We start from the raw sequence: 16,020 nt of genomic DNA on the forward strand, positions 1-16,020 counted from the left end.
AGCAACAACATCAACCAGAGAACTCTTGAATATCACAAGACATCTTTGCTCCTACGAAATGACAGACCCACCACAGTCAAAAGTAGTCCTTTACAAAATGAATATTTAAATTGTAAATATTTTTAAATAATGATAAATAAGGAAAAACTTGAATATGATACCTTCCATACTGCTAAAATAATCTTAAATGAAGCATTTCAATGTTAACAGCATATTTAACAGAACTCAGCAGTCAGCAATGAGAAACAGTACGGTAACAACATTCATTCTGCTGGGACTGACAGATGACCCTCAACTGCAGATTTTGCTTCTTATCTTTCTCTTTCTCACCTACATACTAAGCATAACTGGGAATCTGACCGTCATCTTCCTCATCTTCCTGGATTCCCACCTTAAGACAGCCATGTACTATTTCCTACAAAATTTCTCCTTTTTGGAGATCTCATTCACATCAGCTTGTATTCCCAGATACCTGTATAACATTGCGACAGGTGACAAGGTCATTACCTACAATGCCTGTGCCAGCCAAGTATTTTTTACTGACCTCTTTGGTGTAACCGAATTTTTTCTCCTAGCTGCTATGTCCTATGATCGCTATGTGGCCATCTGCAAACCCCTGCATTATATGACCATCATGAGTAGCATGGTCTGCAGAAGACTTGTCTTTTGTTGTTGGGTAGCTGGTCTGTTTATTATAATCCCCCCACCTAGCCTAGGCCTAGAATTGGAATTTTGTGATTCTAATATCATTGATCATTTTATCTGTGATGCATCTCCCCTCCTGAAAATTTCGTGTTCAAATACTTGGTACATGGAACAGACTGTTATCATCTGTGCTGTGCTGACCTTCCTTATGACACTGATGTGTGTAGTTCTGTCTTACATTTATATCATCAAGACAATTTTAGAATTCCCTTCTGCCCAGCAAAAGAAAAAGGCCTTTTCTACTTGCTCTTCCCACATAATTGTGGTTTCAATCACCTATGGTAGCTGCATCTTCATCTACATCAAACCTTCAGCAAAGGACTCAGTGGCCATTAACAAAGGTGTGACCATGCTCACTACTTCCATCGCTCCAGTGCTGAACCCTTTCATTTACACACTGAGAAACAAGCAAGTCAAACAAGCCTTCAATAACTCAATCAAAAGAATCACAATACTTTCCCCCAAAAAATAAGAGAATGTAAAGCCAAATAAACACATACTGAACTATCAAGTTTTGCCATCAGGTTAATTTATTCAAAACACTCTCATTCATCTTGATCTAGTGACAACTTCTTCAGAAACATCATTTAAGAACCTTCCATAACCCAGCATGCTAATAATTTTTTAAATTTAAATCCTGGCTTCACCTCCAAATTAAAAGTATCAAAAATGAAGCACAACAGGTAAAACAGAAGCATATCTCCAAATTAGACCTACCAAGAGAGAACAGTAAGTTGATAAATTCTTACATTTTCCAGAGAAAGAATAAGTAATGGTTGCCATTAGTTTTTCAAATCCAAAACTTTCAAATTATTTATTCATTGATTCACAAAACAAATATGTATTGGGTAATTTCTTTGGGGTAGGTACTGCTTTAGGCACTAGAAATAGAGACAACCAGTAGTATTTTATTCCCATGTACCTTCAGGAGTGAACAGAAGAAACACTATGTTAAAGAAAGCAAAAGTTAACTTTCAGTAATAAACATTTTTTATGAAGAAGAATTATAAACCTTTACAATTATGGAAATAATAAATAAACAGTATTTTGCTTAATACTAAATACTAAAAACTAAACAAAACAGTTTGGTACAGGCACAAAAATAGACATACTGATCAAGGGAAGAGAGTAGAGAACCCAGAAATAAACTCAGGCACTTATTTTCAATTAATCTATAGCAAAACTACATACTAAATATTAAAACAAAAATTATACAAATTGTATATTAAATTTTTAATAACAATACTTTTAAATGTTATGGTAGTAGTAGTAATGCATACATGCCCAGTCATGTCCAACTCTTTGTGACCCCATGGACTGTAGCCCATCTGGCTCCTCTGTCCATGGGATTTTCAGGCAAGAACACTGGAATGGGTTGCCATTTCCTACTCCAGGGTATCTTCCCAACCCAGGGATCGAACTGGTGTCTCTTATGCCTTCTGCATTGACAGGCAGAGTCTTTACCACTGCACCACCTGGGAAGCCTCTTAAATGTTCTAAGATTTTCTCAAAAAAAAAAAAGAAAAGAAAGAAAGAAATGAAAGGGAAAATTGTGAGAATGGATAACAACTATTTTGAAGAATTTAAATATTTTGGTATTACAAAAGCCTGCCAGATGCAGACACATATATTGAAATGCCAACACACAATGTCTCTAAAATAGGCAAGCACACATCAAAAATTAAGTAAAAGAAATAAAGTAAAAACAGCCAGATGTATGGAATCTTGGAAACTTACAAATGTTTTCAAAAGAAATACAAAGAGCGGAACATAAAGGTATTCCATTTTTTAATGATATAAATGGTTATACATTGGAAGAACACACACTATTTACCACATTTCCTAGAAAAAGAAGCTTACACAGATCATCATCTGAAACTATTTCCTCCATTCTCTACAATTCATGCTATAGGCTCTTGAACCTGTGTTCAAGAGGTTCGAATTTAGTCTTTTCTGACTGCTGTTTCCCTGTATTTTATATATATTCTCATTCTTTATTGGAGCACACTTTTTTCCCTTCAGTTTTTTTACTTAAAAGTCACTCAGGTTCCTTAAAAAATTAAATATAACACACTACCCTATGATCCAGCCATCTTATTTCTGGGTATATATCCAAAAGAACTGAAAAGGATCTCAAAGAGATGTGTGCACACTCATGTTCACTGCAGCAATGTTCACAATACCTAATATGTAGAAACAACCTAAATGTCTACCTACCAGTTAATGGATAAGTTAAATGTGGTATATACACACAGTGGAATACTACTTGGCCTTCAAAAAGAAGAAAATTCAGCAACATGTGATAATGTGGATGGACCTTGAAGGCAGTATCCTAAGTGAAATAAACCAGATACAGAAAGACAAAAACTTCATGATTGTATTTACATGAAATTTCTAAAATAGTCAAATTAATAAAATTAAAGACTGGAATAGTGATTACCAGGAACAAGGCTGAAAGGGACAGGGCAATGGAGACTTATTAATGAAAAGGCATAAAATTTTAGTTAAGTAACATTAATAAACTCTAAAGACCTGCTTTACAACTTTGTACCTATAATCAACAATAATGTATTCTACACTAAAAATCTGTTAAAAGGGTAGTTCTCACAAAGTGTTCTTACCACAATAAAATCTTCTCAGAAAATATACACACATATACATTTTTCAGATAAGAGACAAGCCATTATAAATATGATTTCAGTGAACACCTAGATCTAAACCTTGATGCTAGTTAATATTCCTGTACATGATAACCAACCCATCATTCAGCCATACTTACTGTTACTAAAAGGGCTATTCCTTTCAGATTTCACATTTTTACAACATGTCTATGCTTCACCTTTGAAATTTTATGAAAGGATCATCAGAATATCTATTGTATATTTGCCAAAAAACAAAATGGGCTCAGAAAACAACACAGTAATCATAGCACTGATACTATTATCTTATCATGAACAATAAAGATCTCTGGGCTGTGTGATTTTGTGATTTATAGTAAAAAAAAAAATCTATTTGTCATCATCCAGTTCCTGACAGGATGCTCCTACAACCCTTGGAGATTCTTAAGGGATGAGAGCAATAAAGGTATCTTTTGTTGTGTTAATGAGAAGATGTGGGAAGCCCTTAGGTCACCTAAAGATGAAGCCTGGTTGCCAGGGAAATCAATCACCTGATTAGAGGATTGGAATTTACAGTCCCCAAATTGGAAAAGAGCCTGATGCCGGGAAACATTGAAAGCAGGAGGAGAAGGGGATGACAGAGGATGAGATGGTTGGATGGCATCACCAACTCAATGGACATGAGCTTGAGCAAACTCTGGGAGTTGGTGATGGACAGGGAAGCCTGGCGTGCTGCAGTCCATGGGGTCGCAAAGAGTCAGTCACAACTGAGCAACTGTACTGAACTGAACTGAAATCCCTCACCTCAGTGAGAGAGAGGGCCCTCACTGGAGAATCAGTTCAATGTACAGAAACCAATGATTTAACCAATAATCACTACATAATAAAGCCTCCATAAAACCCCAAAAAGATGAGTTTCAGAGAGCTTATGGGCTGGTGAACATCTGGTGGGGCTGAAAAGGGAAACAGGATTCTGTTCATGGAGCCAAAGAATGAATTTCACAAACCGGCAAACGCTCACGCAGGCAAAGTTTATGTTTAAAAGGATAGAGACACAAAGCCCTCAGCATAGACACTGAGAAGGGGTAAAGAGCCCCAAAAGATGGGAATAACAGAAGTTTTTATATCTTTATTAGGATTAATCTGTTCATTTTTGGTTGGCTTGGGCCCAGATATGTGTAATTTTTGACCAATCAGTTTAAATTGTGCAATGTCCTGTTTGTCATTTTTATGGCTTTCTTGGATCTCCCAGTTTCTCAGTTTTTCTAGACTTATCGACGCCATCCCTCGACCATTTCTCGAGACCTCCAGACCGTTATTTAGGAGCCAGATGGAAACCCACTCCAGTGTTCTCACCTGGAGGTTCTCACCCCACGGACAGAGGAGCCTGTGGGGCTACAGTCCTGGGACCACAAAGAAACTGGAACAAATACAGCTGTAGGCTAGTGGAGCCAAAACCCTTGTGTGTGAGAATTAAAATTGAAATTAGAAAAAGAACAAAGACTCTGACTTCTACACTGACTGTCTAACAATTTCTACCTCAGTGCTTTCTCATACAAATCCTTGTTCATATATGTGTATTGTGACTATTTTCTCCCTGTCTGTGATTTGCTTTTTTATTTTCATAATGATGTCTTTTGAAGAGCAGTTTTAATTTTGATGAATCCAGTTTATCAGTTTTTTCTTTTATGGTTTGTGCTTGATTGTGTGTCCCAAGAAATCTTTGCCTGCATGCTGAATTACTCCAGTGCCTTTGTCAAAGTCAGTTGGTCATGTATCTGTGAATCTGGATGATCCATTTTATGTTATTTATCTGTGTGTTGATCTTTACATCAGTACCTCACTGTTTTTGTCACTGTGGCTTAAAAGTGTCTGGAAACTACATACTGTAAATTCTGCAGCATTTTCCAGATTGGTTTGACTTGATATCAGCTGCTTCCCTTTCCCATATAAATTTTACATATAGCTTTTCAGTTTTTCTTTTAAAAAAAGCCTGTTGGGATAGTGACTGAAATTGCATTTGAATTTAGAAGTCAGTTTGGGAATAACTGACAAACAACACTGAATCTGCCAACCCATAGAAGTGACATATTTCCATATTTATTTCAGCCTTTTAAAATGTATCTCAGTAATTTTTTTAGTGAAGAAGTTTTACACATATTTTCTCAAATATATTTCTAAATATTTTCTGATTTTTATGCTATTATAAATGGTATTTTAAATTTCATTTTCAAGTTTGTTTCTAGTGTATAGAAATGCAACTTATTTTTGTACATTGATTTTGCATCTGAAATCTTATTAAATTCACATATTAGTTTAGTATTTCTTTTAATTTTTCAATTTTTTGTAAATGCCTTAAAATTTCCTGTGTACACAAGCATGGAAAGACTAGAGATCTCTTCAAGAAAATCAGATATACCAAAGGAATATTTCATGCAAAGATGGGCTCGATAAAGGACAGAAATGGTATGGACCTAACAGAAGCAGAAGATATCAAGAAGAGATGGCAAGAAATCACAGAAGAACTGTACAAAAAAGATCTTCATGACCCAGATAATCATGATGGTGTGATCACTGACCTAGAGCCAGACATCCAGGAATGTGAAGTCAAGTGGGCCTTAGAAAGCATCACTACAAACAAAGCTAGTGGAGGTGATAGAATTCCAGTTGAGCTATTCCAAATACTGAAGATGATGCTGTGGAAGTGCTGGACTCAATATGCCAGCAAATTTGGAAAACTCAGCAGTGGCCACAGGACTGGAAAAGGTCAGCTTTCATTCCAATCCCAAAGAAAGGCAATGCCAAAGAATGCTCAAACTACTGCACAACTGCACTCATCTCACACGCTAGTAAAGTTATGCTCAAAATTCTCCAAGCCAGGCTTCAGCAATATGCGAACCGTGAACTTCCAGATGTTCAAGCTGTTATAGAAAAGGCAGAGGAACCAGAGATCAAATTGCCAACATCCACTGGATCATGGAAAAAGCAAGACAGTTCCAGAAAAACATCTATTTCTATTTCTGCTTTATTGACTATGCCAAAGCCTTTGACTGTGTGGATCACAATAAACTGTGGAAAATTCTGAAAGAGATGGGAATACCAGACCACCTGACCTGCCTCTTGAGAAATCTGTATGCAGGTCAGGAAGCAACAGTTAGAACTGGACATGGAACAACACACTAGTTCCAAATAGGAAAAGGAGTACATCAAGGCTGTATATTGTCACCCTGCTTATTTAACTTACATGCAGAGTACATCATGAGAAATGCTGGACTGGAAGAAACACAAGCTGGAATCAAGATTGCCAGGAGAAATATCAATAACCTCAGATATGCAGATGACACCACCCTTATGGCAGAAAGTGAAGAGGAACTCAAAAGCCTCTTGATGAAAGTGAAAGTGGAGAGTGAAAAAGTTGGCTTAAAGCTCAACATTCAGAAAACAAAGATCATGGCACCCAGTCCCATCACTTCATGGCAAATAGATGGGGAAACAGTGGAAACAGTGTCAGACTTTGTTTTCTGGGCTCCAAAATCACTGCAGATGGTGACTGCAGCCATGAAATTAAAAGACGCTTACTCCTTGGAAGGAAAGTTATGACCAACCTAGATAGCATATTCAAAAGCAGAGACATTACTTTGCCAACAAAGGTCCATCTAGTCAAGGCTATGGTTTTTCCTGTGTTCATGTATGGATGTGAGAGTTGGACTGTGAAGAAGGCTGAGCGCCGAAGAATTGATGCTTTTGAACTGTGGTGTTGGAGAAGACTCTTGAGAGTCCCTTGGATTGCAAGGAGATCCAACCAGTCCATTCTGAAGGAGATCAGCCCTGGGATTTCTTTGGAAGGAATGATGCTAAAGCTGAAACTCCAGTACTTTGGCACCTCATGCAAAGAGTTGACTCATTGGAAAAGACTCTGATGCTGGGAGGGATTGGGGGCAGGAGGAGAAGGGGACGACAGAGGATGAAATGGCTGGCTGGATGGCATCACTGACTCGATGGACGTGAGTCTGATGAACTCCGGGAGTTGGTGATGGACAGGGAGACCTGGCGTGCTTCGATTCATGGGGTCGCAAAGAGTCGGACACGACTGAGCAACTGATCTGATCTGATCTGATGAAAAAAAGCACTTCTATCTCCTTATTTCAGATTTTTTATGTATTTATTTTTTTTTCTTAGTTTATTGGAATAGTTGGAAACTTCAACTACTGTTGAACTGAAGTTATGTGAGTGAATATCCTGTCTTGTTCCTAACATTAGAGGATAGTATCCAATTTTTTCACTGTTTAAAAATGATGTTAGCTGTAGGTTTTTCTTGCGTGCTTTTCATCAGATTGGAAAATTTCCCTTTTAGTTCTAGTTTCTGAGGATATCATGTATGTGTGCTGAATTTTGACAGATGCTTTTTCCGCATGTATTGAGATTATTTTTCTCTCCTTTATTTTGTTAATGTGGTTTGTTACATTGACTGACTAATGTTAAAACTAAACTTGCGTTTCTGGTCCAAACTCTGATTTGTAATGATGTATTAATCTTTTTATACAGTTCTGGATTCAGTATTTGGTTTCATTTTTACATCTATGCTCATGAGAAAGAGTGACCTCTGATTTTCCACTCTTGTACGTTCTGTCTTGTTTTGGTGTCAGGTCTTGTTCAGCTTGAGTGCATTTATAAACATACACATTTCCAACATAAAAATAAACATACTGTACACAGTGAAAACAAAACAAAAAGAGGGAAAAAGAAACATTCCACTACAGAAAGTCATCAAAGGACAAAAGAAGAGGGCAAAAGAAAAAGAAAGGAAAAAAGGAATTACAAAGCAATTAAAAAAAACTATTAAAAATGGCAATATGTCTAAATCATGGATATTTCTCAGTAATGTAAGTGAACTACTTGTATATGCAATAATAAAATTGAATATTAAAAAGATTATAAGGGAAGAATGCCATGATTATTCCATTCAAATGAAATACAAGAAAAATAAAAATGAAATCTGATTTAAAATGACAGAAAGATCACTAGCTGCCTAGGATAAAAAGTTTACTAGGAAAGGACACAAAGGAAATTTGTGGGAATATGGAAATGCTTATTGTCTTTACAGTGAAAGCAATGATTAGGGAAGTATATATTTTAAAAATTCACTAAAATATTTTAAAGGTTCCACTTATTGTATGTAAAAATTACTTCAATCTGCAACCCAGCTTTGACCTATATTAGTCCACAAATGAATACTTTGGCCACCTGATGTGAAGAGCTGACTCATTTGGAAAGACCCTGATGCTAGGAAAGATTGAGGGCAGGAGGAAAAGAGAACAACAGAGGATGAGATGGTTGGATGGCATCACCGACTCAATGTACATGGGTTTGGGTGGACTCCAGGAGTTGGTGAGGGACAGGGAGGCCTGGCATGCTGCGGTTCATGGGGTTGCAAAGAGTCGGACACGACTGAGTGACTGAACTGAATTGAATAATTATTTAAAGGAAAAGCAGAAGTGCATTCTTGAGTGTATGCAGAAAGATACTCTTATACACATGACTTGAAGGAACATACTAATTATTAGTACTAGTACGTTATAGTTCTAAGTATGAATCTCAGTACCTCAAAGAAATTTTTACTTTGATCCATTTTTCTGGACAATGTGCAGAAATACTTTCAAAAAATTTCTTGTAAATTTTTTGTATTGTAGAAAATATAAAAGATGCTAAAATGATTAAAGGTAATTAGAAACAGCATAATTATCTACAGAGTGATATTTTACAACGGTAAAACTGGAAACAGCATTTATTTACAACAATGATAAACTTGAATTTAAATGCTGTTGTTACAGTAATACAGTGGACTGAAATTAAATAGATTTAAAATAATGCATGCAAATAATTATTGAGACATAAATAGGCTCACACACATCTAAGTGTAAAATTGTTGTTGTTTAGTCACTCTGTTGTGGCCAACTCTTTGCAACCCATGGACTGTAGCTCACCAGGTTCCTCAGTCCATGGGATTTCCCAGGCAGTAGTACTAGAGTAGGTTGCCATTTCCTTCTCCAGGGGATTTCTCCAATCCAGGGATTGAACCTATGACTCCGGCATTGCAGGTTCATTCTTTACCACTGAGCCACCTGGGAAGCTCAAGTGTAAAATAACTGTGACAATCTGAGTACCACAGTATGGAAGTATTTTTCAATAATGTTTATGCATTTCTAATTATTACATGTGATACACATGGATAGATCTGCAGGAGGAAAAGTATGGAAGAACATGCTCCAAAATTACCTTTTACCTCTATTTTAAGTCTTCCTTTATTCTTTTTTTTTTTAATTTATTTTATTTTTAAACTTTACATAATTGTATTAGTTTTGCCAAATATCAAAATGAATCCGCCACAGGTATTCTTTTTCACTTTAATTTCTTATTGTCATATGTCTCATCAAACGTCTTAATATATAATATATTCATTTTATAACAAACAGAAAAAGTAGAGAGAGAGATATATCATCTTTACCTTACACAATAGTTAGTTAAAAGAAATTGGACTATGTTTTGTTTTTAATTAAAATCAGTTGTCCTCCCAGTCCCTAGAGTGATTCTGTTGCTTTCCCTGTCTCTGAAGGTCATTTTCCCTCTGTTACTATATTAGTTTGTCTTGTTTCAATTGCCCAAAGGTTAATTGATACAAGATGATTACACAGATGCTAAATTAGTAGTTTTTGATCCTGAGTCACCAAGGGCTCTCTTATTTATTAATTTTGTTGCAGATTCAGCAAATGAAATAAATATAATATTAAGAGAAAATTCTCTCTCTCTGAGCATAATAGTTCAGAACATCAGCTTGTCCCAAACTAGTAGGTGTTCCTTTGAGCCTGGTTTTCTACTCAATTATTGAAACTTTTTCTTTTTTCTTTTAAAGCTATTTCCTAGATTTGTCTTAGCACTACATCCATTGTGAGGAAGTTGACACATTTGAAGACAAAAAGTTTTAAGGAAATTATGCATTCCCAAGCTGCTGTTACTATAGGAGTGACCAGATTCAATCAGTGTTGTTGTTGTTGTTGTTGCTGTTCAGTCACCAAGTGGTGTCTGATTCTTCTTGACCCCACAGACTGCAGCATGCCAGCCTTCCTTGTTCCTCACCATCTCCCAGAGTTTGCCCAAGTTTATGTCCATTGAATTGGGGAAGCCATCCAACCATCTCACCCTTTGTCGCCCATTCAATCAGTAGTAACCAGAAATTCTCATGCTTCTAATACTATTTGCATTATAGTCATTTTCAAGTGGTAGCTATAAGAATGATTAACTGCAAGAATGTAAGTATTATAAATTCTGCATTTCAGTTACATTTTTTGAGACTTGGATAATATTTGCCTCTAGTAAGTTAATCTTTCCTGATTGTACAAAATTTATCAGTGAAAATTCTAACATGGGTATCCATTAAACATCATTTTCAGAGCACTTTAATCTTGGACAGTATATAGTTATTGATAAGATTATTTTGAGCTACAAATAAATAAGAGATCATCTAAAATAACATAATTTATATGTGACAAATTAATACACGTGGAAACTAAAAACTGAAAACAAGTGGCTGAGTATGTGCTTGTCCCACAAAATTCAAGACTGGGGACAGAGATGGAAGTGGGAAATATTGGTTTGGTTATCAAAAAATAGGAAGAGAGTGTGAAAAATCAAGAGTTTCATTTTGGATGTTTTATATTTGCAGTGAATTTGGGTATATAACTGAAGATCAATCATTTTGGAGATTAGAAGTTCAAGAAAATACCCCAAAAGAGTATATATGTTAAATAAAGCTTTAGGTAAAAACTTGCAATGAGTAGTAAGTAAATCAAAGAGATCTAATGTATATATTATAGTAATTATAGATAGTAATATTATATTATAATTATGTAAGGTGATAATTATCCACTACATGAGCAATCATGTTGCAATTATAAATGTATCAAAGTGATACCTTATATACTTTAAATTTATATAATGTTATATGTCAAGTTTATTAAATTTAAAAAATTCAGGAAAATGGTAAAGAAATGCTAAGAACTATCAACATAGAGTTCGGGGGAAAAAAGAAGTGTCTAGATATTAGAAAGCCAAATGATGACAGGAAAACGTGATATTAAAGTAAGTTATGAGAGAATTCTATGACTATTGTATGGTTAAAACTAGACTTTCCTATGAATTTTCCTGAACTCTAATAGTCAAAAGAAGGTGTTTGATGAACTTTGGCATAAATTTTTTCATTAGATTTATGTTTCATTAGAAAGTGTGACTACAATGTATTGATGATTGAATGTATGGTCTGTCTCTTAAATGAAAATCATTGTGGACCAGATCATTGAAATAGTTAAAATTTGTTTATTACTCATTATCAGCCAGGCACTTTTTATAAGTACTCTAAATATTAACTTATTTAATTTTTAAACATTATATATATATATGAAGGATAATAATATTATTTCCACTTTGTAAATGGCATAACTGAGTCACAGTGAAAGCAAGCCAATCTTGAAAAATATGCCTAAGAATTTAACCTGAATTTTTTGTAGTTAGTAACATTAATAATAATATTTTGGAATGTGTCTCAACCTTAACTAAATGGATTGAAAACTAATAAAAATTGTAATGATCTTTTACTCCCCTATATATTTATACCCAACATATATTGTTATTCTACATCATGTATTTGTCATCAAAATATTCCTTGTCTTCTGTACCACAGTAGAAAATTAGTGTTTTTAAACAGAAAATTATGAGATAGATTCAGGGGCATAGGTGAGTAACAAAGAAGTTGTTTAAAGGCAACATGGACTTTTATGTTGCAATCCTAGCGCTCAACATCTTCAGTATTGGACATAGAATGCATTTAGTGAGACAAACTATTTGTGATCAACTGTGTCAATAACAAAATTTTAAGGAAACACATGAAGGTAAAAATGAAAGTTTGGAATTCAGTTTTAGGAATGAGTCTGGGAGCAAGAAAGAACTCTTACTCTCACAAAACATTAGCAGCTAAATCCAATATAAGGGAAAATCAAATCCAAGATATAGATAAAATGTAAAGTGGAAACAAAACATAAAATGTAATGAGGAAGAAGCACCAATAATATTTCATAGCATGATATAGATAAAGCAATTCTTATTTTTTAATCTCCCCTGAAATGATCAATAATACACACTTGTGGAGCCTAGGATAAGTGTACTGAAAATATTTCTGAACAAAATTTTTTAATGCCTGTGAGTTTGTTTGCATTGTTTTGCCTCCATTAATAACCACTTTATGCATATCAAATATTTCTGAATCATAAATGCAGATTGAATAAAAGTCAGGATTCAGTGATGAGAAACCACACAGTAACAACTTTTACCCTGCTGGGACTGACTGATGATCCACAACTGAAGATTGTGATTTTCATCTTTTTATTTCTCACCTACATGTTGAGTGTAACTGGGAACCTGACAATCATCTCCCTCACCTTCATAGACTCTCACCTGAAAACTGCCATGTACTTTTTCCTACAAAATTTCTCCTTCTTAGAAATCTCATTTACATCTGCTTGTATTCCCAGATATTTGTATAACATATCAACAGGTGACAAAACAATAGCATATAATAACTGTATCAGTCAAATATTTTTTGCTGATCTTTTTGGTGTAACTGAGTTTTTTCTCCTGGCTACCATGTCCTATGATCGATACGTGGCCATCTGCAAACCCCTGCATTATATGACTATCATGAACAACATGGTCTGTAGAAGACTCATCCTTTGTTGCTGGATGGCTGGCTTGTTGATCATAATCCCTCCACTTAGCCTGGGCCTGCATCTAGAATTCTGTAACTTCAATGTTATTGACCATTTTTTCTGTGATGCAGTCCCCCTTCTAAAAATCTCATGCTCAGAAACGTGGCTTATAGAGCAAATGATCATAGTCTGTGCAGTGTTGACCTTTATCATGACCCTCATGTGTGTTGTTCTCTCATATATATACATCATCAAGACCATTTTACAATTCCCTTCTGCCCAGCAAAGGAAAAAGGCATTTTCCACATGTTCTTCCCATTCGATTGTGGTCTCCATCACCTATGGAAGCTGTATTTTCATCTATGTTAAGCCTTCAGCAAAGGAATCAGCAGGTATTAATAAGGGTGTGGCAATGCTCACTACTTCAATTGCTCCTATGCTGAACCCCTTCATTTACACCTTGAGAAACAAGCAAGTTAAACAAGCCTTTGGTGATGCAATCAAAAGAATTGCATTATTCTCCAAGATCTAATGGAATTTGCTAATGTAAAGGAATCAATTTTTCATGAAAAGATCATTTGTTCCTAAGTATGTATCTTTAAGCTTTTGAGTCATTTCTTTCCTGGTATGGAAGCTGTTTCAGGCAGCTCTCTTAAAAAGACAGTAAGAATTAACCTCCAATTAAAATAAATAAATTTATATTTAAAAAAAAGACAGTAAGAAGAATGACATTACACACTAACAAGAGTTTACCAAAGGGCTAACAATGAAATGAAAGAAGGAAAACCTACAAGTTCATTGTACATTTTGAATAGGGTAATTGTGTGATTGTCTTTTCCTTTTTTAGATTTCAAGAGTGTTTTTTGATGTCAGGCACCATTTCAAGTATTAGAAACAGAATAGAAAACCTATAAATGTATTGCCTTTACATTTCCTATAGTTAAGAAGGGATATATGACCACGGCATTTGAAAAAACATAACCATCACAAGGAGCAACAATAAAAATAATATTTTTAAGTTAAGAAAAGAAACTTTTACAAATGATTGTATCTTAAGGTAGAAACTGAATTATAAAAATAGTCTCTTACAATATTGAATACTCTAAAAATTCCAGACTTACAGATCAATTTAAACAGAAAACATGTGAAATTAAAGTGCTAACAATTTTTCCGTGTGAATTTTTGAGGAAAACAGTTATTTATGTATTAGATGGGCCTAAAGTTCATTCAGGTTTTTCCATAACATCTTACAGAAAACTCTGAATGAACTTTTGGGCCAATCCAATACATCAGTATTTGTTTCTACACATCAACCTTTAACAGTATGCATTAGCTGGTAAGAAAATGATTAGAAGAGGGGATTCCCTGTATTTTCATCTTTGTTAAATCATCAGTAAAAGAATCAATGGCTATTAAAAAGTTATGACAGTTCTCACTGCCTCCTATGCTGAATCTCTTCATTTTGCTTACTTAAAAAGATTGCCAATTACTTCTCCAGGAAAAAAAAAATTGTTTATTCAAGATCAAAAAGAACTGTGATTTGTATTCTGCAACTATGGTGAGCCATATAGAAGTTCTCACACAAGAATGGGGACTCTTTTAAAGAGGGGAAAAGAAGTTGGGAGGGCTGTAGTAAGCAAAGAGTATAAGACTTTGCATTGGCTGAGTTGTGACAGTCTCTCATAGGCTGAACTCTTGCCACGGAAAAAGAGGAAGTCTTTCTTCTTCCTGTTGAGCTCTGCTGCTGTCCTAGGACATAAGAGACCCCATTCAGGCCTCTTGACCCTGGATTAGTTGAAATTGCATTTATTAACTTTCACAATTTACACCTTGAGAAACAAGCAGGTCAAATAAGACATCAATCACATTTCAAGGAACTTGATTGTGACATATCTTGAAAATAATTTTATATTGATATCAGGTTGAAATAATATTTTGATGCACTGGTTTTAAGATTCCCAAGTGGTTCATTGGTAATGAATCCACCTGCCAATGAGTAGATGCAGGAGACGCACATTCGATCCCTGGGTTAGGAAGATCCACTGGAGGAGGAAATGGCAACCCACTGCAGTATTCTTGCTTGGAAAATCCCATGGACACAGGAGCCTGGTGGGCTACAGTCTGTGGGGTCACAAAGAGTCAGACACAGCTGAGTACATCTGGATTTATTAATAATTTCATTTTTATTTTATAATATGGCTACTAGAAAATTCTAAATTGCACATATATCTCATGCTATATTTATATTAAAAGGCTTCAGATTAACCAAACTGGTTAGTAGCAGATCCAGAATTCAAATTCTGTGTGTTTGACCAAAAATTTTGTTTTTAATTTAAGGAAGCCTCACCAGAGAAAAATTTTCAATAAGATATTTTCAAGTAACTCCTCAAACAAACCCCACATGTATTAAAATCAGTATAAGTAATACATAATAAAAATGCTCACAGCAAGCTTAAACTACAAAATACATCTTTTTACTATAAGACTGACAATGTTTTAATGCCATTATCCCAAATCATCCCCCGACTCCCTAAACAAATCGCCAGTCCTGGTTTGATGCAGGATACAGGAAGCTTGGGGCTGGTGCACTGGGATGACCCAGAGGGATGGTATGGGGAGGGAGATGGGAGAGGGGTTCAGGATGGGGAACATGTGTACACCCGTGGTGGATTCATGCTGATGTATGGCAAAACCAATACAATATTGTAAAGTAAAAAATAAATAAATAAATAAAATTAAATTAAAAAAAAAAGACTAACAATGAATAAATGAAATCAATCTGTGAAATAAAAATTAAAAGAGTATTGAATGAAAATATAAATGTTGGGCCTACTAGCATAACTCTAGTTTTCCTTTAAAAAGAGTTGAGGTGTTAATATAAATGAATTAACATAAATAATGGGAATCTGAATATTTAAACCATTTGGCTTCTTAGAGCAACA

General features: G+C 35.1%; 2 protein-coding genes across 3 annotated transcripts; both read left to right on the plus strand.

Moving 5' to 3' along the window:
- The first annotated feature begins 186 nt into the window (after positions 1-186).
- On the plus strand, positions 187-1,177 carry LOC102410269 (olfactory receptor 6C2-like). Its single transcript, XM_006076900.3, has one exon. It carries the CDS (start codon positions 188-190, stop codon positions 1,175-1,177), a length of 990 nt encoding a protein of 329 aa, XP_006076962.3. The 5' UTR covers position 187.
- Positions 1,178-8,678: 7,501 nt separating this feature from the next.
- On the plus strand, positions 8,679-13,610 carry LOC102408952 (olfactory receptor 6C2-like). Of its 2 annotated transcripts, XM_044940646.1 has the most exons (2): positions 8,679-8,694; positions 12,673-13,610. In XM_044940646.1, the coding sequence occupies exons 1-2, from the start codon at positions 8,679-8,681 to the stop codon at positions 13,608-13,610; spliced, it is 954 nt and encodes a 317-aa protein (XP_044796581.1). The 2 variants fall into 2 exon arrangements, with proteins under 2 accessions (XP_044796581.1, XP_006076959.1); XM_006076897.2 differs by lacking the exon at positions 8,679-8,694 and having other exon boundaries at positions 12,556-13,610.
- The last annotated feature ends 2,410 nt before the right edge of the window (positions 13,611-16,020 follow it).

The sequence above is a fragment of the Bubalus bubalis genome, chromosome 4 (assembly GCF_019923935.1).
Source record: "Bubalus bubalis isolate 160015118507 breed Murrah chromosome 4, NDDB_SH_1, whole genome shotgun sequence".
Classification (NCBI taxonomy): Eukaryota; Metazoa; Chordata; class Mammalia; order Artiodactyla; family Bovidae; genus Bubalus; species Bubalus bubalis.